Here is a 27481-nt window from a genome sequence, read left to right on the forward strand (position 1 = left end):
CACAGAATCCTGGGATCACGCCACTAAATCATTGACTATCATTCAGTATCATTCTATAAAATAAACCCAGAAGCAAGCAATCAATAGTTATAGAGAAAACTTCATTCAAAGAAACTTTTAAACATTAGCATTTTCCTTTAATAACTTTACCAGAAACCTAGGATTTTGGTTGTTGCTGTTGTTGTTTATCTTGTGATAATACACTTAGCCTATTACAATTTTGCTTCATTCTATCCCATGAATTCCAAAAAAAAAAAAAGTGTCTAAAGGCTGAGTGCTTATTTATTATTATAGTCCATATTGCTGTAATCGCTTGAATACTGTAGACCAAAATAAATATTTTTAGAATTGCACTACTTATCTCCAAATCTTATTGTTTTCAAACATAAATTATGAATCATAAAAATATAGCACCTTAGTGACAAAAATGAAATTGATTCTTCAGTGTGTTACTGAAGAAGAAAACTCTCAATTTACAGTTTTTAGTTTTAATTCTTTTCTAACTCAGAAACACAACAGATATGAATTTATACATGCTAGAAAAATATTTTGTTTTTATTTCATGTTCAATACATAACAAACTAGGGGCGCTTGGGTGGCTAGGTGGGTTGGGCCTCTGCCTTCGGCTCAGGTCATGATCTCAGGGTCCTGGGATCGAGTCCCGCATCGGCCTCTCTGCTTGTTAGGGAGCCTGCTTTCTCCTCTCTCTCTCTGCCTGCCTGTCTACCTACTTGTGATCTCTCTCTGTCAAATAAATAAATAAAATCTTAAAAAAAATACATAACAAACTATACCTTGTCAAATTAACAATTATTTTATAGAAAAATATTTCTGTTAAGTTTCCAAAATTGCTTAAAATAGCTACTTACAATCCAAAGTCCATCATATTTCACTTCTTGATAGAAAATGTTGCACTCATCTGCCCACCAATCTATGCAGCTCGGATTAGTAAAATCAGGGAATACCGTTAATCCTGGCCATACCTAAAAGAATAGATCATATGAAAAAAGAAAAATAAGTAAGTAATAATACAAAGTTAATGAGTGCAAAATAGTAAAAAATATTAAAGTTACAATACTGAACTTCTTTAGGTACCTGTGATCCACGTACCATCTATATTTATAATAATCTTAGGCCTGCTTTAAAATGCATTTAAGTGACAGTAGAGAGAGACCATAAAACATTTAAAAAGGCAAAAATATAACAGCATGGAAAGAGGCTGTTCTTTTGACTGCAACTAAGTTTTTTTCTCAGCATTCTAATAGTTTAGGTTAAAAACAAATAAAAATTATGTAATATATTCATTGTTTGATAAAAGAAAGCATACTATTTAATTTCCAAAGACATTTGTTTCCAAGAAATTCAAGTAAAAATGTCTTTGTATATTTATTTTTTTAATAAATGAGAATATGGCATTTGTTCCAATCATTTTTATAATTATTAGCTCATTTAATCTTTACTAAAACTTAGAAGAGAGGTATTATGTTTTAATCATCACTTTACAGATGAGTTATTTACTATAATTAAACCCACCTTACAGATGAAAGGAGTGATAAACAGAGAAATTAAATACATTTAAGATCATACCACTAATATATGACACAGAAGGAATTCAAACACAGCAATAACATATCTGAGTCCATGCTATTAAACACTATACATACTATGTTGTCTCTTTATGATTTATGCTTCTTCAAATTGTCTACTTATTACTTAAAATAATGATAGGCAAGAGAAATTCAATTTCAGATGAACTGAAATAAATCATACTGTTTTATATACAAATTATGCATATTGACTAACTGATCCACCCATATCAAGAACAGATCTTAATAAAGTATATTCTGTAAGATATTAGTAGGCATTATGAGGAAGAAATTCAGCTTTTATCTCCTGATGGAGCTCATAATTATTTGAATAAGACTTTCATCAGAAATTTTTACTTTGATGAATGTAATAGAATGTGATTAGGATATTCTTCATTATTGTAAATAATGCTATAATACACATGTTTTTTTATAAATTGACATTATCTCTTATTTTATTTCCTTTGATTAAATTACAGAAGTGGAATTACCAAGTCAATATATCTAGACCTTACAGTTTTTGATATATTTTATAAGGTTGTCTCCAAAAGTATGTTTATTCTGGTTAAAATTATGCATTTGGGATATAATCTGTTTCCTAACTCTGTTTTTATTAGCTTTGTGACATCAGGAAAGTTACTAGGCCTTTTTCAAATTCACTTTTTCACCTATCAAGTAATAATTCTAATCATAGCTACCTAATTATTTTATTGTGAGGATTAAACATAAATCATAAAATTTAATACCCAACATAAAAGTACTCAATTTATATAAGCAACTAATTTACCTCAAATTATTAGAATTTTTTAATCCAAATTATATTTTGTTAGTTTTGTTTTAATTATATATAGCACAGAAAATTACCTGCCTTCTTACAAGATCTGTTTTAGAGATCATTGAAATATTTCCTGTCTAAAATTTCTTTACATGATTAAAATACCAAGTCCAGATTTGAAACCAACTACGCACACACCCACACACACACACACACACTTATAAAAACATTGCACAACAGAAAATCGTAACAATACAACTTTAATGAATATCATAATTTACCTCTCCAATAACTGCTGTAGTCCCATCTGATTCATTTACCCACACATTTTTTGCATTTCCCCTATCATAGGTCTCATATGCTGCTCCATTGGTAAGCTTATCTATTGAAATTGCAGGGTCCTAATAATAGAAAGAAGAAACTATAGAAAATCTATTAAATTACAGAAGTGTGAATACTAAAAACATATTAAATATATAATGTTATTACCAAGATGATGACATATTTCTGTCCATGGTTATGTAAATCTTGAACAAATTCAGGGAGCCCCTGAAATGTAACTTTATCATAAGTAAAGTCTTTCTTGGCTTCCATATAGTCAATATCAGTGACCTGTGTATCCTGAAATTAAGTAGAGTATATTTTAATAAGTAGTATTGAAAGAACTCTAATAACTTCAACTTTTAAGTCCAATGAATTAGTATTATAAATTTATTGATTAAAAAGTAAATGTACTTAGATCCCTTCTATTTCATTAAAAACGGTGTTGTAATTATTTATAAAAGTAATTTTTCTAGGGGTGCCTGGGTGCCTCAGTGGGTTAAAGCCTCTGCCTTCGGCTCAGGTCATGATCTCAGGGTCCTGGGATCAAGACCCACATCAGGCTCTCTGCTCAGCAGGGAGCCTGCTTCCTCCTCTCTCTCTGCCTGCCTCTCTGACTACTTGTAATCTCTGTCAGATAAATAAATAAAATCTTTAAAAAAAAGTAATTTTTCTAGTTCTAAAGTACAAAAGCATTAAATAATTATTCACACTTGTTTCAGTGATGGTCACTGGATAATTACTATGTTTTACATATGGGAATCATTGTATAGAAAACAAAACAAAGGGGCACCTAGATGGCTCATTCAATTAAGCATTCTGCCTTCTACTCAGGTCATGGTCCTGGAGTCTCAGGATGGAGCCCCAAGTTGTAAGACTCCTTACTAAGCAGAGAATCTGCTTCTCCCTCTGACCCTCCTCCCTCTCATTCTCTCTCTCTCTCTCAAATAAATAAAATCTTTAAAAAAAAAAAAAGAAAAGAAAAGAAAACAAACATATTACGTAAAATACTTTAAATTTTTTTAAAGATTTTTGTTTGTTTATTTGAGGAAGGGAGAGACTCTGAAGCCGACCCCGTATGGAGCACAGAGGCTGACATGGGGCTCAATCCCACAGTTGTGAGATCAGGACCTGATCTGAAAACAGGAGTCTGACACTTAACCAACTGAGCCACCAAGATGCCCCTAAGTAATTTTTACCTTTAAAAGTCTATCGTCTGTAAAAAACAGTCTATATTAAAAAACTGAATGTGATGTTCACAGTTAACTTGTATCTATTCTAGTATAACTCATAATCAGTTCTTAGAATTTCAATAAGACCTGGTCTTATGTATGGATTTGGAAAATGCTTTATCATTAAAATGCAGCTTAGTAATCCATATATTTATTATTGTGTGATAATATTTAACTTGGTGTATATTCCCACAAACCCTTCATCCCACTTACAAATGGTATGCCAGCATCCCGGTTTCTTTGTACCACTTCTTTCAGTACATCAAGTGACTTATAATTCCAGCGACTCAGTTGGAATCCAAGACTCCAATATGCTGGCATTGCTGGTCGTCCAATGAGCTTGAAGTAAATGGATATTTGATTAATTTTAATAAAGAGCATTAAAATTGTTATTAATATGATTCTTATCCTGTTATCACTAGTATTTACTTAAGTTAAATTACATATTTTGAACAAAAATTTAGTGTTACCTGAATTCTGTGTCCTGCATATTCTGTTAGAACTTTATGTTTTGTCACTCACCTTTGTTTATTTTGTGTTGAAAAATTAGAAAGTTAGCTCTTAAGAAAGCAGCATTTGCAAAGGTATATTTTTCCCAGCATGGAAAGTTAAAAAAGAGAATATAAAAATAGCATCAAAGAGAAAAAGAAAATTGTCCCAGCACACTCTCACTTCCTGTAGCAACAGAATGAATGAATGAGTGAATAAATGGTCCTCATGTTAGAAAAAATGTTTAAAACTAGATAACTTATATCCCCTTATATTTTCATGCTTATTTTTCTCCTTTTCAAAATATTAATATTTTTAAATATTAATAAAATATGTTCCATAAGTCTCCAAGCCACTTATTTTATCAAGTACACTTATGTCATTCACATGCAGGGCTTCTCCCCCATGGGCCAAATAGAGTCTCTTCTCCTCTCACTCTCTGTGATGCAAAGAATCTGGTGCTCAGTGCACACCAGCAACAGCATACCAGTGTGTCATCCTAACAAAGGATACGATTTTACATATGGAAATATGGGTGTAACTAATAGTAATTATTTTCACTGAGTATTAGGTTATATAAAGCTTGTAATATAAGCTTTATTGGCATGTTTTTTTAATTAGGTGCATATATGTATATTTCATGATTTCTCTATCACATATGTCTAAAAAACCACAATGTAACATTTTAAAAAAATTACTTATATTGGGTTATAATCTACTCATTAAACATTAAATTTATTTTAAAAATAAATTAGTATCAAAACTAAAAAAATTAGCATTTTTAAACTCATTTCATAAACACTTCATGTTTCACAGAATTTCACTAAAGATTTGGACGTGTAATTAAAATGTCTTCGTGTATTATACATGTATATGACATAATTTGTTTTTAATAAAAGTGTACAAAATATTATTATATATCATATTAATTCATATATTATTTATCTTATACTTTATATATAAGCATTGTTTTTAAAACTATTTGGTCAGTCAAATGAAGTAAATTTTAAATTTTAAAATATTAAGACAGCTTGTGGGTTAGCTTATACAGAAAAAAATTTGTTTTTCTTCAAACAAGAATTAAAGTTTCTTACTCTCTACATAACTTAAACCTCACTTAGATGCCACAGTAATTAATTGCACTGTATTCTATCTACACCATAATTGTATGTTATTGCTCAAATTTAAGCCTCTGCAAGGCTACTCATAAAATGATGTAAGCAAGCATGACACTATACTTTATGTATGCTGCATTCATACATCATGCATAGCTCAAACTCAACTACTGCTGACCACAGACTTCACTTAGTATGTAGTAGAGAACAATTCCAGCTAATAACTCACAAAGCCGATGTCAAATTCTTTCAAAAATGTGCTATCCACTGTTTAGATGTTGTAGTAACCATACCCAAAGTCTACATAAAGCTCAGCCTAACATTGTAATTATGATTTAGTATTACAGACTATAAATTTTGTGTGGTTTTCTGAAACTCATATTTATTAATAGCAATTTGGGAATTATTAGACACTGTAAATTATTTACTTGTGTAAAACCCTACCTACTCTCATTTCACATTTTTGGACCCTAATTAAAGAAAGTTTTTTTATAGTAATTACCTCTCCTGTAAAATCATTTTAACAAATGGGAATTGTATGTCAAAGCTATATCAATAAAACAAGATTTTTAAAAAATGGAATAATCCTTAAATCTTATGCTTACTTTTCCATACTAACACCAGGAATTATATAAACCAATAGTCACAAGAGAACAATTGTATAAAAGAATTATATAGAAAAAAATACAGAATTATATTTTAGAAGCAGTCTCAAGGTAAGCACTGGATTGGTTACCTCTCTAAGACCCATCTTGGACTTAGGTTCATGAACACATTACTTAATAGGAAAGCAAAATTTGCTTAGACAGAAGATATAAGACTTCAAACTATATATCAGAATCTGCCCTTCTATGCCTAAGCATCAGATCCAATTTTCTTGGAGTTTACCTACTGTGCATTAACAGCAAATTTCACTAGGCTTACTTATAACTCACTTGCCTTTAGGATTTTTATCAAAGGGGTGTACAACCTATACATCCATTGCCTATCCTCAGCCTTGAAGATAAGATACTTCCCTTTGCTTTATCCCATAAAAGTAGGTCATGAATAAGTAAAGATTTACTATGCAACATTTCAAAGAAATCCAGCTCCTGAACTCAGCTGTCTAGAAGCAAGAAACCATTTGATATCAGGAATATAGACATTTAATATATGCATAAGCTTCATGGTATTGGAAAAAACAAAATCCACCTACCCATGCCTGAAAAATGGTAAGATTTAAAAATACATTTAGCTAAGAGGGCCCAGATATCTTACATAAAATTAGACATGAGATGAAAGAAATGTATAGTAGAAAATAATTTTATAAAATAGATGTAGAATATACCTCTTGATACTGTTGAACTACTTGCTCTGGTGTATCTCCTAGAAAGATGTAAAAGTCCAGAATTCCACCAATAACTCTGTAAGTTATTATTGGAGTAGGCTGGATGAAAATTTCTACAAATAAAATTAAAAGAGCATATATAAGTAATAAAAATATACACAGTGATAAAATAATTGCAGTGCTTCATATTAACCATATATTTTTACACAGATTTCTAAATAAGGTAAAATAAGATACTGAAAATAGGAAGAATATAGGAGAAAAAGAATGCCACCAAATACGAGGTTTATGATAGGATATCCCAGATGTTTCTTCTTACAGATGTTGTCATAATCTTTCCCTGAATCCCCTGCATAGCAAGAGATCAGTCCTTTTACAACAAAAATAATTTTTTTCTAAAATTGCATTTCAATTAGTTGTTGTAATTGAAGATTCTCTGAAAGATCATATTATCACATGTTAATATCTAAGAAAAAACTATAAAAGTGTTTATTTTTTTTCCCAATGTAGACAATAATTGCCTTGATAATCATATAATATATTGTTCTTTCTGGGACATGGTTTAATTTTGTAGCTTTTAATTATCACTGATTTATCTGTTAAACATTAGTATTGCATGCACAACGTTTAAAAAATATTTTACATTGGGCACCTGGGTAGCTCAGAGGGTTAAGCCTCTGCCTTTGGCTCAGGTCAAGATCCCAGCATCCTGGGATCCAGCCCCGCATTGGGCTCTCTGCTCAGCAGGGAGACTGCTTCCTCCTCTCTCTCTCTGCCTGCCTCTCTGCCTATTTGTGATCTCCGTCTGTCAAATGAATAAATAAAATATTAAAAAAATATATTCTACATTACTTGAATTATGATAAACTAAAAAATTAATCTTCCTTCTTTCTCTCCATATATGGACGTTTCTCTTTTGTATTGTAGTGGTATATTAACTTATCTTAACAAGTGAGGCTGTGGAGATAGGAATAGGCCTTTTCATGGTTGTGTTTTTCCCTTCAGTTTTGCTCTGAAGGGAAAAGAAAGTACCTGAATGTCACAACACAGTACACTCTCCCCAAAATAGAAGTACTGATATGCAAAATTCCATTGTCATGGAATTTTGAAATGACTATGAAACCTGCTTGTAATAATTTCACATAGCAAATCATGAACAATAGAGTTTACTCTGACATACAATATCTGTGACTGAAATAAGAGGGCAGTTCTAACATTTCAAGATAAACTTCATTTAAATATATTATCAGATAAATTACTCTTACCCATTGCATTGCTGTTCATTAAGAAAACACCAAATGACTTTCCAGAATTATCTTCAATGCACATGAAGAATGTTTGATGGCCATATAAATTATTATTATTCTGTAAGGCAAAAATTTAAAGATTAACTTTTAAGGTATATTTAAAATTTAAAAACTATATATTTAAAATGGCCTTTATCTATTATAATTTGTTTCTGTAATTTACTTCTCATATCTCTATACTAATTTTCTCCACTATACTTAACATATGAAACCCTATAGCAAAAAATTAACTTATTTTGATTAATGTGTTAATACATAAAATATATGACATAATATATTCATCAGACTATGAATAGATTACTTATCTTTATGTTTTATTATGATTGAGAATGTTTTAATAAGGTAATGATAAGAAAATGGCACATTTATTCATTATGCCCCATGTATGCCCAAGGCACTTCAGGAAATTCCAAGGTGATGTCCATCCTCATAGAACTTCTGCAATATGTTTGTGAAGAGCTAATGAGTACATGAAATAGTTGAGACCAATTGAAAATACACTTGAAAGGTAAAAGAAAACAGTTCCTGGCTGGATATGGAAGTTCAAAGGAAAGAATATATGGAAAATAGTTATGAAGTTCTTAACCTAGTGTTTACTAAGTATTCATTACAGATAGTGATGCTATAAAAAAAGATTGGTAGAATCATTATTAGTAATTCATTAGTAGTAGTTCTCTATCAAATGAAGCTCTTTAAAGCAACAATCCTTTTATTCATTTTTGGGAATGAAATGATTAGCACTGACATTTTTATAAAGTCACTAAGATTTGACTCAAAGCAATCATAAATCAATAAATATAAATGTCTTAATGACAGGGTCTTTGTCCAGAAGAATCTCATATTTTAGAAGTATAAACAAATATATACACAAATACTAACCTGACATGATTGTCATACCAAAATATAAATAAAGGGTTAGAAAGTAAAGACTAATTCTGCATGTAAGAGTTTGGGAGAAGTTCTTGGGAAATTAAACTTCAAATTAGCTCTTAGTGACTTATTGTACAAATGATAAAGAACCTCATGTTTCAGTATTTAAAAAGGGAACTGTTCCCCTGTGCAAGTATTTAAGCCTATGGGATAAGATCATACATTATGGAAGAGGAATAAACAGGCATAGATGTACAATATAATGTCCAATGGATAGGAAGACACCATATCATACAAAGTGATATAGAACAGTTAGTATTTAGAATGATTCTAGTGCAATGACTAGCTGTGGATAGTTTTTAGTTTGTTTGTTTTTGTTTTTGTTTTTGTTTTTGTTTTTAAGTAAGCTCCATGTCCAGCATAGAGCCCAACATGGCGCTTAAACTCACAACTGTGAGATCAAAACCTGAGCTGAGATCAGGAGTCAGATGCTCAAACGCTCAACCAACTGAATCACCCAGGTGCCCTGCCATGGATAAGCTTAAGCATAAGAATGACTGAAAAGGAAATGATGAAATATAAGAATCAGAATCAAAAGGAAATATTCATAAATTAGATACACCTATTGAAGCATTCATAAAATCCGTTGGTTACTTTTTGAATTAATTTAGGACTTTACTGTAAATCCTCAGCCCTTAAGTAAACAAGCTGCTGGATTAAGTATCATTGACATCAAATAAATTATGGTTTCAAGTAGATGAAAATTATCATCTGATCCAATATAGTTTATTTATTAAAAATATTATTTATTAAAAAAAAAGATTGTTCCTTACATCACCAGGAAGTTGATCACGGGTAAAAATTGGCCATGTTTTCCAGTTTAAATCATGACGAAATCTCTTATGAATATGTTCCCCAATACCATAGATATATTCACTGGGAAGTTTGGTTGAGATCTGTAAATACTGATCAGAGTATACCAGGGGACCAATGCTGGTGTCAAACCTGTACAATAAAATAAATAAATTATCTAGAAACACAAATGTCCTATGAAAGAAGGATCTATGTAATCATCCAGAATATTTCATTTTGAATATGTCAATCTTGAGCTGTAATCATTTCTTGGGAATATACAAATTACATCATAAACAGAATTTGTTAATTCCATTGACACAATTTGTTGCATCATCACCAATATGAATCTTTGTACACATTCCTTCTTTGAATCTCCATCACAAACTTAAAGCATAACTACCATTATCAATTCCATTTTACAAATAACACAATTAGGAAAAATCCATTCATGTTTTCTAAGGTGACAAACTGTTAAGTGTGGAGCCAGATTTCAAACCCAATTCTGCCTTGCTCCAGAGACACAGTTTCAAAATACAGTACCATACTGGATTTCACACCTCCAACATATATATTAAGATTAAATTCAAAATGATTTTTCTAAAATGAAAAAGACTGTATATTTGATGAATATCAAACATATACTATAAGAAATGTTAAGTGGTATTTAATACTTTCATCATTTAACATAATGTTAATTGCAAATTCTTAAACTATATTTAAGGAAAGTAATTGTTAAAATTTGATATTGACAAAACTGCTTAATTAACCATCTTAGAGACATAGAGCATTTGTCTCAAGAATTACTAAATCCCTTGCCACAAATATCCCCCAAAACACCTTCATAATGTAGGCATTCATACAATATTTAATTTAATATATATATACACATGTTTCATACATATGTGTGTGTGCATATACACACACACATACATGTATAGTCCTTTAAAGTCCTTTAAAGTCCTTTAATATTGCTATGGGAATGGGGCGCCTGGGTGGCTCAGTGGGTTAAGCCGCTGCCTTCGGCTCAGGTCATGATCTCAGGGTCCTGGGATCGAGTCCCGCATCGGGCTCTCTGCTCAGCCTCTCTCTCTGCCTGCCTCTCCGTCTACTTGTGATCTCTCTCTGTCAAATAAATAAATAAAATCTTTAAAAAAAATATTGCTATGGGAATTAGCCCCTTTCTGAATAGTAACTATTTGATCCTATAAACTGGCAACAGAATATAATAAGCAATGGGGAAAGGACACAATAGGAGTTCTAGCTATGTAAAAATGTAGGCAATGCGAAAATTCTATCAGTGATGCTCTTTACCTTCACCTTTGGTTGGCCCTAATTTGTACATTTTCATTCACCTTCTCATAGTTTTCATCCACAGGAAATAAAACCCTTTTTCCATTATAATTTCTGAAAGTATATATACTCACTCTCTTTGGGGAGGAAAATTATTTTTCCTGAAAATGCCTTAAAAATAAGATTTTCCTAATTCTATGATGATAGAATAAAACTGACCAGTTATTTAACCTTATAGAAATGTAAAATAAGATACTTACAAAATTCTCCTATTGCTTTTTCTAATAACTTTGATGCTAAATGGATTTTCTGTAACCTGCACCTCATATAATGTATCAGAAGCTGCAGTTCCAGTAAATTCTCCTACAAACTGATGAGGAACTTCATATCTTCTATTACTTGGATCAGTAATCTGCAAAGATTTAAAGAAATTAGCATTATTTGATTCAAAATCATTTTTTCACTTTCCATTTCTGAAATAAGGATCAAATGCAAGTTCTGAATAAAAATTACTAAATTTAATAATTTAATAGAGGAGCTATTAATTTAGTCATAATTTTAACATTGTTGAATGGTTATATGCAGAATTGTATCAATTGTCAAAGAGTATAGAATTGGTTATAAAAGTAATATATATAATATATAAAGATTTTTATTGATAGATTAAGAAATACAGGGAAATTAATGATACTATTACTAAATATTTATTCTTTAATACTAATAATTTTGTGAATTTAATTACTCTTATTGCTTTTCAGTGTTCATCCCCTTAGAAATTCCATGAAGATTTTATATTTTGCTAAAAAAAAAACCTATTAACACCTGTGAAATTGCTTTAAAGAAGTATTATACAAAGGATATGGTGTTGTTTTCCACTTCCTAATCCAAAAGATCATACAAATAAACTACTTGCTTAAAAAACAGCAGGAATTGGTTTCTTTAAAATCATGAATAAAAGTGATACAAGTAAAAAGAACTAGTAAGTAAAAGTCCCATTTATACAGCACAGTTAATGTGTTTCTCAAATTTTGAACTAATTCTTCATCATAGTCTGTTGTTGAAATAATAAAAATTAATTAAGTTTATTGAGGGTTTATTCTTCTAAATACACTATATCTAATATTTTACATAGACTATACTATGATATTCTTCAAAAATAACTGGTGGATGAACTCTTCCTATTTTACATTTCAGTAAACAGTCTCAGGGAAATGGAATAACTAGTCCAATTAGTCCTTTGCTTTGGAATAAATATTTCTTAAGAGGGAAAATGCCTGAGTAATATGAAGGGAGTGCTCATTGCTGCCTTTCATGATTAACTCCTCTTTATAAATAAAAAATCAAACCTTAAACCTGAAACGATTGCATGTCTGATTTTGAGCTGTGAAGAGAACACTAGAAACATCATTTCCAAATAGTGTAGGTGAAGATATCCTGTTTAATGTGGCTTCAAGTCCTTAAAGGAAGAAAAAAGTTGGCATGAGTGATGATTTTATTTATAAAGATTAATAATTATTAATTAATTTTATAATCATATTACCCTTATCACAAATAATGACTTCTTTTATTATATGGAAGATATAATTATGCAAAAAATGAATCCTGGATATAAGCAATTTAAACATTCTTGTGTACAAACTTCCCATTTGATTCTATTAAGAGATTTTTCCAAAGAAAATTTTAAAATGTATTTTTTGTTTTCCACTTAAAATATATTATATTGGGTCACCATGATAGAACATTTCTCACCAGTACTTGTTGTTGTCACTTTGTCAGCATTATAGCCATGGTTATCTGCGAAGAAGCACCAAGGAATAATAGAGTCATTCCACGGCTTCCAGCAGCAACCTCGCATGGCACAAACTGCCTGGTGAAACATTTATGAAGGAATCCTAGGATTAGTACTATCATCATGTGTCAGTCGTTATTTTTTAAACATTCATTCATTCCAGTAAATGTTTGAATTAAACGTTTGAAAAACAAGTTTCTCTCTTTAAGAATATAATATGTTGAAATATCACCTATTTTCTTGTCCCTTTCCCTTGGCAGAAATATCAATTGAATTAATTACACTCTACCAGCGATTGATGCTCTGAGTTGTGATTTATCAAATTAACATGCTAATACACACTACTATAAACCTATGGTTTTTCTTTGTTTAAATTTACTTTTTTTAAAGATTTTATTTATTTATTTATTTTGTTTTTGACACAGAGATAAAGAGCACAAGCAGGGGGAGCAGCAGGCAGAAGGAGAGGGAGTGGGAGAGGCAGGCTCCCGCTGAGCAGGGATCCTGAGTGGGACTCCATCCCAGGACCCTGGGATCATGACGTGGTTCCAAGCTTAACAGACTGAGCTACCCAGGTGTCCCAACTTTTTTAATTTTGGGGAGTATATTACTCAAAGCAATCTACAGGTTCAATATCAACCATGTCAAAGTACTAATATTTTTCACAGACCTAGAACAAATAATAATACAATTTGTATGGAACCACAAAGGACCAAGAGAAGCCAAAGTAATCTTGAGAAACAAAAACAAAGCTGAAGGTATCACAATCCCAGAGTTCAAGATATACTACGAAGCCTATATATATATATATATATATATATATATATATATATATATTTAAGTTTCTGTCCTGGGCGCCTGGATGGTTCAGCTGATTAAACACAGGACTCTTGATTCCAGTTCAGGTCATGATCTCTGGGTTGTGGATCAGGCTCCGCCCTCAGCGTGCAGATTCTGCTCCTCCCTCTCCTCTCCTCTTTTTTCCTCTCCCCTCCTCTCCTCTCCTCTCTCCCTCCACCAAGTAGATAAATAAATAAAATCTTTAAAAAATAATAAATAAAAGTTCCTGCCCTATGAGTAATTATAATCTGGTATCATGTAGTCAACCCAGAAGAATTGGAATATTTTTTGTGTATCAATTATGTATCAAGCTGAAAGTGAGGCTATAGAGATGAAGACATGCCCTGAATTCAAGCCTACATAAAATGCTTAAGGCAGTTATTTCCAGACACTTATTAGTTGAGTATTTAAGTAAACTAGTTAAACTAATTCATGTGCCCAGTGTCACAACTAGTTGTAGACATTACATCTAATGAATAACGCAAAACACTGAACTCTTGAGTAGTTTTTATGATCTGTATGGAAAGATTGTGTGAAGTGGAAAAAATTATATATGCTTATATAAAAAGTGGAGCCACATAATGCTGTCTTTTATCATTGGTATAATTAAAAATCTACTTAATATTTGAATTTAGTAGTATGACACACTTTCATAATTCGAACATCTGTGGGATTTTTTTTCTTGGTTATTTGCCTTGAAAAGAAGTTTAAAGCCTACATTTTTAGTAGCTGACATGTTAACTTCTCTCCTACTTTAACGTCAAATTAAAGTGGCTTTAGATATACAAACACAGGCACACACATGTATACACATACTTACATGTACATTGCAAATAGAAGTACAATTGGATCTGACATTTTGGAGGGTCATTATCTATCAGAATATAAAATATGTGTGACTTCTATCAGGCAATTAACCCTCTAGTTATAGAAATACTCCCAGAATTACAAAGAGATAGTTATGTAAAAATTTTTAGTCTTTTTATTTATCTTTTTTATTTTTTAAAGATTTTATTTATGTATTTAACAGACAGAGAGAGAGCACAAACAGGGGGAGTGGCAGGCAGAGGGAGAAGTAGGGACCCTGATGTGAGACTTGATCCCAGGACCCTGGGATCATGACCTGAGCCAAAGGCAAACACTTAACCGACTGAGCCACCGAGGCACCCTAGAGTAGTCTTTCTAAAAGAATTTTGAAAATGTTAGTATAAAACAAAAAGGTAGAATTAGATGTAGATATACTGATTTTGTAAGGTATAAAGGTGTTAAGAAAAAAGAAGTAAATTATAATCATATTTTGCTTAAGTAAAAAATGCACAGTAAAATGGAGTTACATGGAATTCTTCCAAACATATTGTATTGGATTCCTAGGTCTGCATAACAGCCATAAACAGGGTTGTCTGAATCAACAGAAATTTATTCTCTCACCATTCTGGAGTCAAGAAATCCTACTTCAAAGTGTAGCAGAACCATACTCCCTCTAAGGCTCTAAGGAAGACAGCTTCCTTATCTGTTCCTAGCTTCTGATAGTTCCTGGTAATCCAGGATTTCTTGATTTGAAGATACCTTACTCCAATTTCTACTTCCATCTTCACACCAGCTTTCTTCCCTGTAGTTCTCTGTATGTCATCCCCTTCTCTTATGACACCAGCCATTGTATTTGAGGCCCACCCTAATAACCTCATTTAACATTTAATTACATCTGCAAAGATCCTATTTCCAAATAAAGTCATATTCTAAGACTACAAGTAGACATGAATTTTTTGGAAGACATCACTCACACCACTATATATATATATATATATATATATATATATATATATATACCAAAATATTAGTTCAAAAATGTATATCCTCATTGCTGCTTATTTATTTATTTATTTATTTATTTATTTATTTATTTATTTTTAAGATTTTATTTATTTATTTGACAGACAGAGATCACAAGTAGACGGAGAGGAAGGCAGAGAGAGAGAGAGGGAAGCAGGCTTCTTGCTGAGCAGAGAGCCCGACGTGGGACTCGATCCCAGGACCCTGAGATCATGACCTGAGCTGAAGGAAGCGGCTTAACCCACTGAGCCACCCAGGCGCCCCTCTCATTGCTGCTTTTAAAATATAAATAATTTTGGTTTATTTCATATAGATTTTGATACTTGTTATTTATGTTTAGTCATTCTGCCTATTTTTCAAGATTTCTGGTATTTTCCCTTATTATTTTAATTCTTAATCTATTTTTTAAATTTTTGTTTAAATTCCAGTTAGTTAAGATACAATGAGTATAATATTAGTTTCAAGTGTACAATATAGTGATTCAACATTTCCATACAGCACCTGGTGTTCTTCACAATTACCCTCCTTAAACCCCATCACCTATTTAAACCATCACTCCACCCACCTCCCTTCTGGTAAACCATCAGTCTGTTCTCTCTCTATAGCTAAGAATCTGTTTCTTGGTTTGTCTTTCTTTTTTTTTCCTCTTTGCTCATTTGTTTTGTTTCTTAAATTCCACATATGACTGAATTTCAATTTTCTTTCTTCTTAATTTGAAAAAAACAAAAAGTAAAACATATTAAATATCCATCAGTAGATGAAAACTTTGATAGATAAAAACACATTTTTTACATTTTTTATTTTATTATATGTATGTGAGTATGCATATAGAAATATATGTAATAATAAGTATATTAATATATAGTGGATTGACTGTATTATTGACTGAATTGTGCCCCCCCCACAATTCATATGTAGGAAGCCCTAACCCTCTAATCCCCAATGTGACTATATTTGGAGACAGGGTATTTAAGGAGGTTAATTAAGGTTAAATGAAGTCATATTCTGGGGTGCAAATTTGATAGGACTGGTGTCCTCATAAAAAGAAGAGACTTTGGACATGGTCACATACACACTCCATCTCTCTATCTGGGCATGCACAGAGGAAAAATCATGTGAAGATATGAGAATGCAGCTGTTTACAAGCCAGGAAAAGTCTCACTAGAAACCAACCTTGATGGCATCTTGACTTCTAGCCTCCACAGCACTGAGAACATAAATGTCTTATTGTTTAAGTCACACAGCTTGGCATTTTATTATAGAAGTCCAGGCTGACTAATAAACTCTGGTTATAATTATAGCTACTCTTAAATTAAGCTCACCTTCTTTTCTTAAATGACAAATACATGTTAGCTGAAATTTGTTAAATTCATAAGTTTAATTTGTTTCACATTGAAAACACTATTTAGCAACCTGACAGGCTGACATTAAAAATAGTAGGCATCAAAACCTTAACCAATTGGCTTTGAAATGTTGTTTCCCTTTAAGCTTTTAGCAGCCCATATTGTTCCTAATGGAATTTTATGTTAAACTGCCATTGTTTCCTAAAGAGAATATCTGGCCAATTATCTTAACATGTCACAGTAAACACTATTTATCTAGCTGTTTTATCAGTAGGTAGGCTATAAGGACTTACTATTCCTAAAGTTGTCCTAAGAAAAATCTCATTGTTTTTCAACTTTTCATAGCAAATTAACCAGAAAATTATGTGTTAACTATGAGGTAACAATGGTAGGATAAGGCTAATAGAAATTTTATAGTTAATTTTTCTTGTAATGGAGGGAGTAAGATTCAGATATGTCTATTTTAGATTTAATATGTATTAGATATGCATATTACATGCATATAATAACACATAATATACTGAATATGCATATTACATTATAATACATATATAATGTATAATATTTAAAATGCACTGATTAATATATATTTATATTATATAAATATCATAGTATGTTATAGATTGCATACAATATGTAGATATTATAAAATGTGAAGACACACATTCACACACACAAACCCTCATTGACCTTTATTTCCACATAGATTATGAAGACCAAGGAAGAGTCAACTTTGGGTTACATGAAGCTATTAAGTCACCCTTAATTTTCTTGATTTAAGCTTCCTCTCCTAAACTACTAAATAATTAAAAAAAATAATAATAATTTTCCAAAGTATGAGTATCACTTTATTTTCCAGACACATCTTAATGTCATCATTATAAATAATTTTATGGAGCATTCATATTTTCTCTCAAATGTTCTATACCATCAAAGGTTAGGTTTTTTTAAGAAGTAGATTTGCGAGGACAGAATTTCATAAAGATTTTAAAATTAACAATAGCTTGTTAAGCATGGAAAAATGCTTAACGAAAAAAATTAACTTGTCAATTTATTCAATAGAAATACAGAAAAGCAAGCTCATCAATTTCAATTATCTCTCATCTCTTTATATGGAGCTACAAAAAAGATAAGTGCAGTATAAATGATTACTAGATATTTAAAAATATGGAATTTTTCCAATACTGAGCAATTATCTTAATCTAATTATTATATATATACGTGTGTGTGTGTGTGTGTGTGTGTGTGTGTGTGTATTCATAAAAATATTAAAGTCTTTTGTGGCAGACCTGTGTGGGAAATTGCTCTGGAATGCAGTTTATTCTCTCGTTGATACGATCATTTAGCTCACTTGGACATTTAGCATCACTTGGACCAGGATACACAGTGGTTGTACGAGTGGTAGGTGGAGTTAAAGTAGAATTACTAATTTCTAGGAAAGAAAGAGGTTGGTAAAATAAAACATGGTGTTAAATTATTTTTTTTTCAGATTTGGGGGATAACAAATACATTGCATTGAAAGAACAAATGAATTTATACATATAATAAAAATAAAAATAAGTTTTACACTAATAAATGACCCACAAATTCAAGTCCTAGTCACCAAAGGAAAATATCCAAATGATATTTAAAAACTGTGCAGAGCCCTATTGACTGTTTCTGCAGAAAAACAAAATATTTTCACAGAAGGTCTTGAGGTAGATTCAAAAGGAAGCAAAATGTTCATTCTACCACATTTATGAAAAAATGTGTTTTATAGATGAAGAAAAAGATGGAAATATATGGATGGGAAAGGAATATAGAGAAGGAGACAAGAATTAGAGCAGACAAGGGAAAAGTAGGAGAAAAACAATACTTTGAAGTGAACAGAAGAGAAAGCAAGGACTGCAAAGAAAAACAAATTCCAATTCTGTATAATAACTTTCCAGCAATCAGATATAGGTAAAATAAAATGATTGTGTCACAATGTAGTGAGCTTTCAGTTTACTAGGAGCAGGTAAAACAAATGACTAATAACAGTTGAAAACTAACTATTGTTAGAGTAGAAGGTAATTTGTAACAGTGTTTCTAATTCTGATTTGGTCCAGAAAGAACGATTGAAAAAAGAGGTTAGGTGGATCAGAGTAGTATGCATTTACTCTAAATTAGGACAGAAATATTCAGGGAAAGAAAGATAAATGCTTCAAGCTTTGTTTCACCTTCCCTCTACCTGTTTTTGTTATAAATTCTCTCTCTTACTTAGAGAGAGAGAGAGACTAAAATAAAGAGGGAATTCCCCCAGATTTTCCACTCTGCCCCCCATACTTTTGCAAGTATTTCAAGGCCAAAGCAAAAACCCAGGTTTTCCTATTAATTAGAAGAACCTCACTAAAAACAGATGATTATTTCACCTTCCATTAACACCTTGATCCTTTGGCTCTTCACAATTGTTTAGACAACACAATGTGGGGAAGGTCATTAATGTCAAAGTGCATAGATTGCTTAATTAGAACAGCTCTTCATTGAAATAACTGTAATATAATGGATAGAAAGATTTGGGATAATTATGTAACTTACTTGAAATCTTTCTTCACATTTTTCATTTCATGTAGATTACTTTTGAAAATCCATAACTATTATGGAGTAAATTTTATTTAACTTCAACTATAACATGCAAGTATTTTTAACATCACTTACCTTCAACAGCAGGTGTCTTAGTTGCTAAAACAGCAATTAGGGCAATAGCTATTATAGTAACTATAGCAAAAAGGACAATCAGAGAGATTTCTAATCCAGTAAATTTTTTCTTTGCCATCTAAAGAAAGAAAAGAAATATACATTTAAAATGTAAAATATATAACTACAGTAAGCCACTGTCATTATGGTAAGAGTATTTACATTCCACTTTTTTACCTAAGTAAACACAGGCAGAACTAGAGACAGTTGTTTCTAATCTAAAACAATAAACATTGGCAAAATGTAAACAACACATGTAATTTTTAATAAAGAGAGTGAATTGATGATACACATTATTGTGGTAACTAAGATGAAACATAAAGGGAAGAAAAGATCTCCAAGGAGATGTCCTTGCTCTCTCATGTTAGAACCTTTCTCAAGTAAAAGAAATATGACACCTACCCTGTGTCCCCTAACTCTCACTATTTTTTTAAAGAGATAATGTTATCTGCATTTTGCTCATTAGAAACTTCAGCCTTAGAGGAAATAAGCTATTATCTCAAAATCAAAAGTTCTAGTTCCTCCTACCTTAAATTCTGTTCCTCGAACACTAACACTGCTTTCTTATAACAATACTGTGGAAAAGAATATAAATATATGAGAATACAAATATAAAATATTATGAAAAATGATATAGGTATATAGTATATATTTGGGAGTTGTCACTTCAAAAAAAGATTTGAATTAAATCATCTTCAAGTTCCTCCCTCACAATATAAGTATGATATACTAAACTCTCATATCAAATATATGTATTTATTTTCTCATAATATTATGTGAGTTAGCATACAGAGGATACCTAAATATAGATTAGGAAAAGATTTCTTCCAGTAATTATCTTAAACTTGTTTAATTTAGTTTGACCATATATTTCTCATCTCTTGTGCTCTTCAAGTTTCCCTCACTTTTGTGTATTCTATGATTTTTATACAAATCTTAATTCAATGGCATATACCCAGATAGGAATTTAGAGTTTCAATGGTAAATGCTTTAATAAATTGCTCACTTCATTTTTTTGAGTTTTTATTTAAATTCTAGTTAACATACAATATAATATTAGTTTCAGGTGTACAATATAATGATTATAAGTTGCTGATCTTAAATTTTTTTTTTTTTTTGGTCTCTCACATTAACCCCTTCTCCTGTAATTATCTGGGATAGTTCATATATACAGTTGCCCCAACCTAAACACTTTCCCTCTTTTGTATCTTTCTACAACATTCAGTCACTCAAAAGCCCTGTTGGTTCTATCTCCAAAATACTTTCAGAATTATACCTTCATCCTATCTCCACCACTGTAACATCTTTCTTGGGTAACATGTCTTCTTAAGTATATGCTATTTAATCTTTCTTCAATCCTTCCACATTTGCTCTTCTAAGTTAGCCCTAATTTATGCCCAGTTCAAATGCCATATTCTTGGTGAGTCCTTTCCTACCACTCTTAGAGGCAGTGTTAATCAATCCTTTTTTTCCATTTTACCACACCACATAACATATCTATTGTCCTTATTAATATATATGTTAATATCCTTAATTGGATTATTATTTTTTTAAAGATTTATTTATTTATTGAGAGGGAGAGTGGGAGGAAGGGGCAGAGGGAGAGGGAGAGAGAGACTTAAGCACCCTATTCTGAGCTCAGAGCCTCACAAGGGAAACAATTTCACAACCCGAGATCACAATTTGAGCCAAAACCGAGAGTCTGACACTTAAACAACTGTGCCACCTAGGCACCCCAGAATTTTTATACTCTTAATGCAATATAGTTCAGAAGTAGTGCAGAGCCTGACAACAAGTAAGCACAAGCTCACTTTTTAAAAAAATATACTTTATGAATGAAAGTTTAAAGATTAGCATCCAATCAGTATATGATTTCCTATTACACATATTAAGCTGTTTATTGCATCTCTAAAGAACCTAAATGTAAACTGGATCTAATCAAAATGACAGGCAATATATGAAGCCATTAAGAAAATGAAACTGAATTGCTCAATGTTATGTGAGAAAGAACACAATTGCATTCAATGTTTAACTTTAAACAAGTTTGTCTCACTCAAAGTATTATTTAACTTTGGTATCAAGAAGTCAATAAGGATTATGCCTTTCTATTTTTAAGAAAAGTCTAAAAGTGTAAATGCATATTCTTATGAAGCAAACCTTCTTTTACCTTGAAGAATTAGAACAAAGTTAATGTATTAAAATTAAATTGCTCATGTGAGTACTCATAAACAATCAGTACTAAAATTGTTCATATGCTGTAGGTGGTAATTTCAGTGATCACATTTTTTACCACAGTAGTTTCAAGCAAAAAATTTTGGAGGAAATTATATATTGATGTCCTTTTTGTATATATTTATTTTCAAAATAAGTAACAGTTTATTAGATGGTTACTTGATTACTGACCTTAAAAAGATTTGCTAGAAAAGATTAAATGTTTTATAACAGTTGTATTCTATTCTGCCTATATATATTTTCTTAAATAAAATACATTAACTCATACTTAGAATACTTGTACATTTCAAAATATTTTTTAATCTTTTTTCCTATATGAAGAAATTAAATAAAGATGATTTGAGTCAACTAAGTCTGACAAAAATTATAATGAAGAGGTGGGCAAAGAAAAGATTCTCATATCTTAAAAAAATTTAAAAATATTTTCTCCTTTTTTAGTACAAGAGATATATATTTAAATTGGCAAATGAAAGTTATCTTTTCTATTTTAAGCAAGTGTTGATAAACAGGAATATTGCTAACATGAATTAAAATAATAAATAATTATTTGGAAACATGAAAGAAATGAAGAAATATGATCAATCAACTTACCTTATTTCATAGCCTGTTCTGTTCACTATGTTGTACCAAAGTTGGGTAAGGCTCCCAAAGCAGTGATCATGAAAACTGCTCAGCTATATACTGAGCTACCCATAAACTTTTATTGCATCTTTACCAGCCTGTCAGTATTTAATAAACTTCTGTTAAACATGCAGTGGGAAAAGACTTAGCCCTGAAAATAGTTGCATAAATATTTCTGTTTAGAAATCCAAGTTAATTAATAATTCTGCCCTCAGATAGTCTTTGATTTCTGATACCTATGAACTAGTCCAAGAATATAAAAATATTTATTTATTCTGTCTTTTTTTCTTCAAAATTTTCTTTCATTATTTAGACATTGTTTGAAAATTGTTTTACCTAATTATGTGACATTAAAACTGTCATTGAAAAGTAGGAACATTGGTAAGCTAGAATCTGAAAAACATTTGCAGGAATTAACAATTAGAAGATAATATTTAGTAGAAGATATATAAGATAGATATAAAATAGAAGATAATATAAAAAGTAATGATTAAATAAAAGTTATTTCCTGTGTCTCATTATTAACTTTAAGGATGAAGAACTGAGCAAATCCATTAGAATAAAATATAAAAGTAGAGATATATAAAAAAGCAATCCAGAAATAAAATCAACATTTTATTTATATTTATTTAGAACACAAATTTAATTATCAAAAAATATACTAAACACCATTTCATACAGTAAAAATTATAGTACCAATTACATTACTGGTTTAAGTCAGTGTAGTGTTTAAGATCAAAGAATTTTATAGAAGAATCCTAGGTACAAATTCCAGCTGTACTACATATTCCTAAGAAACTGAGGGCAAATTTGTGAATGTTTTTAAGAGTAAGTCTCTTTTCAGACAGGAAATAGAAATATTTACCTATAGAGCAATTATGAGATCAACCCTAAAACTGAAGTTAGATGTTTTCCCTGCAATTTAAGTTTTCTGATTGGTTCAAAATAAAGTAACTAATTAGCAATTTGTCCACCTTTTTTTTCTCTTTTAAGAGTGAGATAAAAAAAAAAAAAAGATCAAACACTCCAGTTTCTCACCTCCTTGAACTAAAACTGCAAATCTGTCAAGTTTTAATTAATAATCTTTTAGATTTTCTTTTATGTGTAGAAGTGTTTGTCCTCTTGATTTAAAAAGCTTTACAAGATTTGAAATTTTTATGCCTTCTATTTCATTTTCAGGTTTCCATGCCTGGTGCTGTGAGAGGGCCTTTGCTTTGAACAATTTTCTTTGCGCCCTTTGGTCCATACTCCTCCCACCTTAACTCTGGTTCCACTCATTAACTTTAAGATCAGGGAAGTAATGTACTCATGAATTGCTTAGAGGTAAATTCGGACAAAACTACAATATAAAGGTATTTAATTATACACATACCAAACTTATATATAGTAATGAAAAAAATGTGTCAACTTAAAACATATTGCTTTTACCTAAAAGTAATTGTGAGTTTAATTTTTTTTTACTTAATATAAAAACTGTATAAAAATTTAAAATGGCATGAAGTAAATTAACAAAAATTGAGTTAGGTAGGCAATAGACCAAAAAAGTTGTAAACACCAGCAATGACATTGAACTACACTTAGTGACTGACACTTTTACTAAACAGAAGAAATTAGTGTTCAACTATTCTCTTTATGGAAATTGCTCTCTTTAGACTTTGTAATGTGAATTTCAGAATTTTGAACATATGGTAGTTAAATCATACACATCAAACATCCACTTTGGGTTAAAAGTTATATAATTTATAATCCAATTTACAATTTCACCTAAAACAATAAGATACCTAGGAATAAATCTAACCAAAGAGGTGAAAGACATGTACTCTGAAAACTAAAACACTTATCAAAGAAATTGAAGATGACACAATGAAATGGAAAAAATTCCACACTTATGGACTGGGAGAACAAATATTGTTAAAATGTCTATACTATCCAAAGCAATCTTCACAATTAATGCAATCCCTATCAAAATACAAACAGCATATTTCACAGAGCTAGAGCAAATAATCCTAAAATTAGTATTGAACCACAAAAGACCCTAAATAGCCAAAGCAATCTTGAAAAAGAAAAGCAAAGATTAAGGCATGACAATTCTGAACAGCAAGCTATATTACAAAGCTGTAGTCATCAAGACAGTATGATACTGGCATAAAAACAGACACACGGATCAATGGAACTGAAGAAAAAAATAAATAAGCCCACAATTATATGGTCAATTAACCTTTGATAAAGCAGGAAAGAATATCCAATGGGAAAAAGTCAGTCTCTTCAACAAGTGGTGTTGGGAACACTGGACAGAAACATGCAAAAGAATAAAATTGGACCACTTTCTTATACCAAACACAAAAACATATTCAAGATGTATTAAAAATCTAAGTATGACACTTGAAATCATAAAAATTCTATAGGAGAACACAGACAATAACCTCCTTGACACTGAGCATAACAACTTCTTTCTAGATATGTCTCCAGAGGCAAGAAAAACAAAAGTAAAAATACACAATTGGGACTTCTTCAAGATAAGAAGCTTCTGCACAGCAAGGAAAATGATCAGCAAAACAAAAAACCAATCGACAGAATAGGAGAAGATATTTTCAAATGACATATCTGGTAAAGGGTTAGTGTCAGGCTTGGCCTGCAAACCCTGAGATGGTAAATGAAAAGATTACTCCAGACACCTTAGTAGGAGAAAGGAGAGGGCCTGGGGACCAGATATTCTAGTGGCAAAAGGTCCTAAGCAAGATTCTGCCTCCACCTTTATTGTGAATGTTATCAATACAACAAGGGAATAAGAGAAACAAGAAAGGATGTGAAGCTGTAATAATCAAGACAGTGGCATAGGGAGTATCCTGTGACTAGAACAAGCTGTGCTCATGAAGGGAGTACAAACAGGGAGTACCAGACCTCCAAAGAAATGTTTCTTCTAAGTCATGCATTTACTCCCTGGATGAATGCCCTGAGCCACAATGAGAATCTGGCTGTTTTCAGACCAGAAACCATAAACTGCCCAGTTTTCTGGATACTCCTTTGCTTTTCAACTAGTCTCATCCAGGGCTTGTGTTTACTAAATCTTTTCTGGCTAGGCACTATGAATTTCCACAGGTTAGTGCCCCAAATCTCTAAAGAACATCAAACTCAATACCTAAAAAGTAAATAATACAGTTAAGAAATCGGCAGAAGACAAATGAGAAGATCTAACAATTGTAAATATTTATGCTCCCAACATGGGAGCAGCTAAATATATAAATGAATTAATAACAAACTTAAAGAAACTCATTGATAATAATACAGTAATAGTAAGGGACTTTAACACCCTACTTAAAGCAATGGACAGATCATCTGAGCAGATCAAGGAAACAATATCTTTCAATGACACACTGAACCAGATGGACTTAATAGATATATTCAGAATATTTCATCCTAAACCAGAAGAATGCCATTTTTTTTAAGTGTACGTGGAACATTCTCCAGAACAGAACACATACTGGGTCACAAATCAGGCCTCAACCTTACAAAAAGATTAAGATCATACCATGAATATTTTCTAAAGACATGAACAGAAATTTTTTCAAAGAAGACATATAAATGGCTAACAGACATGTGAAAAAATGCTCAACATCACAAATCACAGGGAAATACAAACCAAAACCACAATGAGTAATGCCTCATACTTGTCAGAATGACTAAAATAAATAGCTCAAGACAGAACAAGTGTCTGTGAGGGTGAGGAGAAAGGGGAACCCTTTTGCACTGTTGGAAATGCAAACTGGTGCAGCCACTGTGGAGATTCTGCAAAACATTAAAAATAGAACTACACTATGACCCAGCAATTGCATTACTAGGTATTTATACAAAGGATTAAAAAAATGTTGATTTGAAGAGGCTCATGCACCCCAATATTTATAGCAGCACTATCAACAACAGCCTAATTTGGCTGTCCATATACTGATGAATGGATAAAGAGGTGTATAATAGGATATTACTTATCCATCAAAAAGAATGAAATTTTGCCATTTACAACAATGTGGATGGAACTAGAGTGTACTATGCTAAGCAAAATAATTCAGTTAGAGAAAGACAAATACTGTATGATTTCAATCATATGTGGAATTTAAGAAACAAAACAGATGAACATAAGGGAAGGGAAGGAAAAATAAAATAAGATAAAATAGAGAAGGAGACAAACTGGAAGAGGCTCTTAACTATAGAGAACAAATTGAGATTTGCTGCAGTGGAGGTGGGTGGGGAATGGACTAAATGGATGATGGGCAATGAGGAGGGCATTTGTTGGGATAAGTACTGAGTGTTATTTGTAAGTGACGATTCACTGAACTCTATTCCTAAAACCAAGACTATCCTATATGTTAACTAACTTGAATTAAATTTAAAAAAATAAAGAAAAGAAAAATGTTTTTTTTTATTTTGCCTTCACCTATTCCTTACCAACATTTATGTAGATCTGAGTTTTTGATTTTTATTATTTTCTTTCTCTCTAAAGAATTTCTTTTAGCATTTCTTGCAAGTTGTGTCTATTTCAACATATTCCTTCAACTTGTATTTATCTGAGAAAACATTTTTCTTTCACTCTTGAACAACAATTTTTGGTTGGAACAAAATTCAAGGTTGGCAATTTCTTCACTTTCAACACCTTAAATATTTCACTCTACTATCTTTTTGCTTACATTGTTTCTGAGAAGTTGGTTGTAATTCTTATCTTTGCTTCTATATAAGTAATTTGTTTTTAAACCATGGCTTCTTCCAAAGTGTGTGTGTGTGTGTGTGTGTGTGTGTGTGTGTGTGTGTGTGTGTTTAGTTTCTTTTTTCCTCTTAGTTTCCTATAGTTGGAAAATGATATTCATGGATGTGGGGTTTTTTGATAACTTATTCAACTCAGTTTTATGACCTTCCTGGATCTATGGTTTAGTTTCTGACATTAATTTGGGGAAA

General features: G+C 31.3%; 1 protein-coding gene across 3 annotated transcripts in view; it reads right to left on the reverse strand.

Annotated features, from left to right (window-relative positions):
- SI (sucrase-isomaltase) overlaps nt 1–22635 on the reverse strand; it is a 103961-nt gene extending 81326 nt beyond the window's left edge. For 2 of the 3 annotated variants that reach the window (XM_047729534.1, XM_047729546.1), the window contains exons 1-13: nt 22508–22635; nt 19646–19763; nt 18259–18401; nt 12917–13034; nt 12514–12623; nt 11428–11579; nt 9856–10027; nt 8111–8210; nt 6846–6958; nt 4128–4253; nt 2851–2982; nt 2643–2762; nt 870–983 (exon numbers count right to left, since the gene is read on the reverse strand). In XM_047729534.1, coding sequence (XP_047585490.1) covers nt 870–983; nt 2643–2762; nt 2851–2982; nt 4128–4253; nt 6846–6958; nt 8111–8210; nt 9856–10027; nt 11428–11579; nt 12514–12623; nt 12917–13034; nt 18259–18401; nt 19646–19763 — 1518 coding nt within the window. In that variant the 5' untranslated portion in view covers nt 22508–22635. Of the gene's footprint in view, nt 1–869; nt 984–2642; nt 2763–2850; nt 2983–4127; nt 4254–6845; nt 6959–8110; nt 8211–9855; nt 10028–11427; nt 11580–12513; nt 12624–12916; nt 13035–18258; nt 18402–19645; nt 19764–20212; nt 20260–22507 lie in introns of all 3 variants that reach the window. The other variant, XM_047729540.1, reaches the window with a different exon arrangement.
- Nucleotides 22636–27481: the final 4846 nt, after the last annotated feature.

Source organism: Lutra lutra, chromosome 1, assembly GCF_902655055.1.
Source record: "Lutra lutra chromosome 1, mLutLut1.2, whole genome shotgun sequence".
NCBI lineage: Eukaryota > Metazoa > Chordata > Mammalia > Carnivora > Mustelidae > Lutra > Lutra lutra.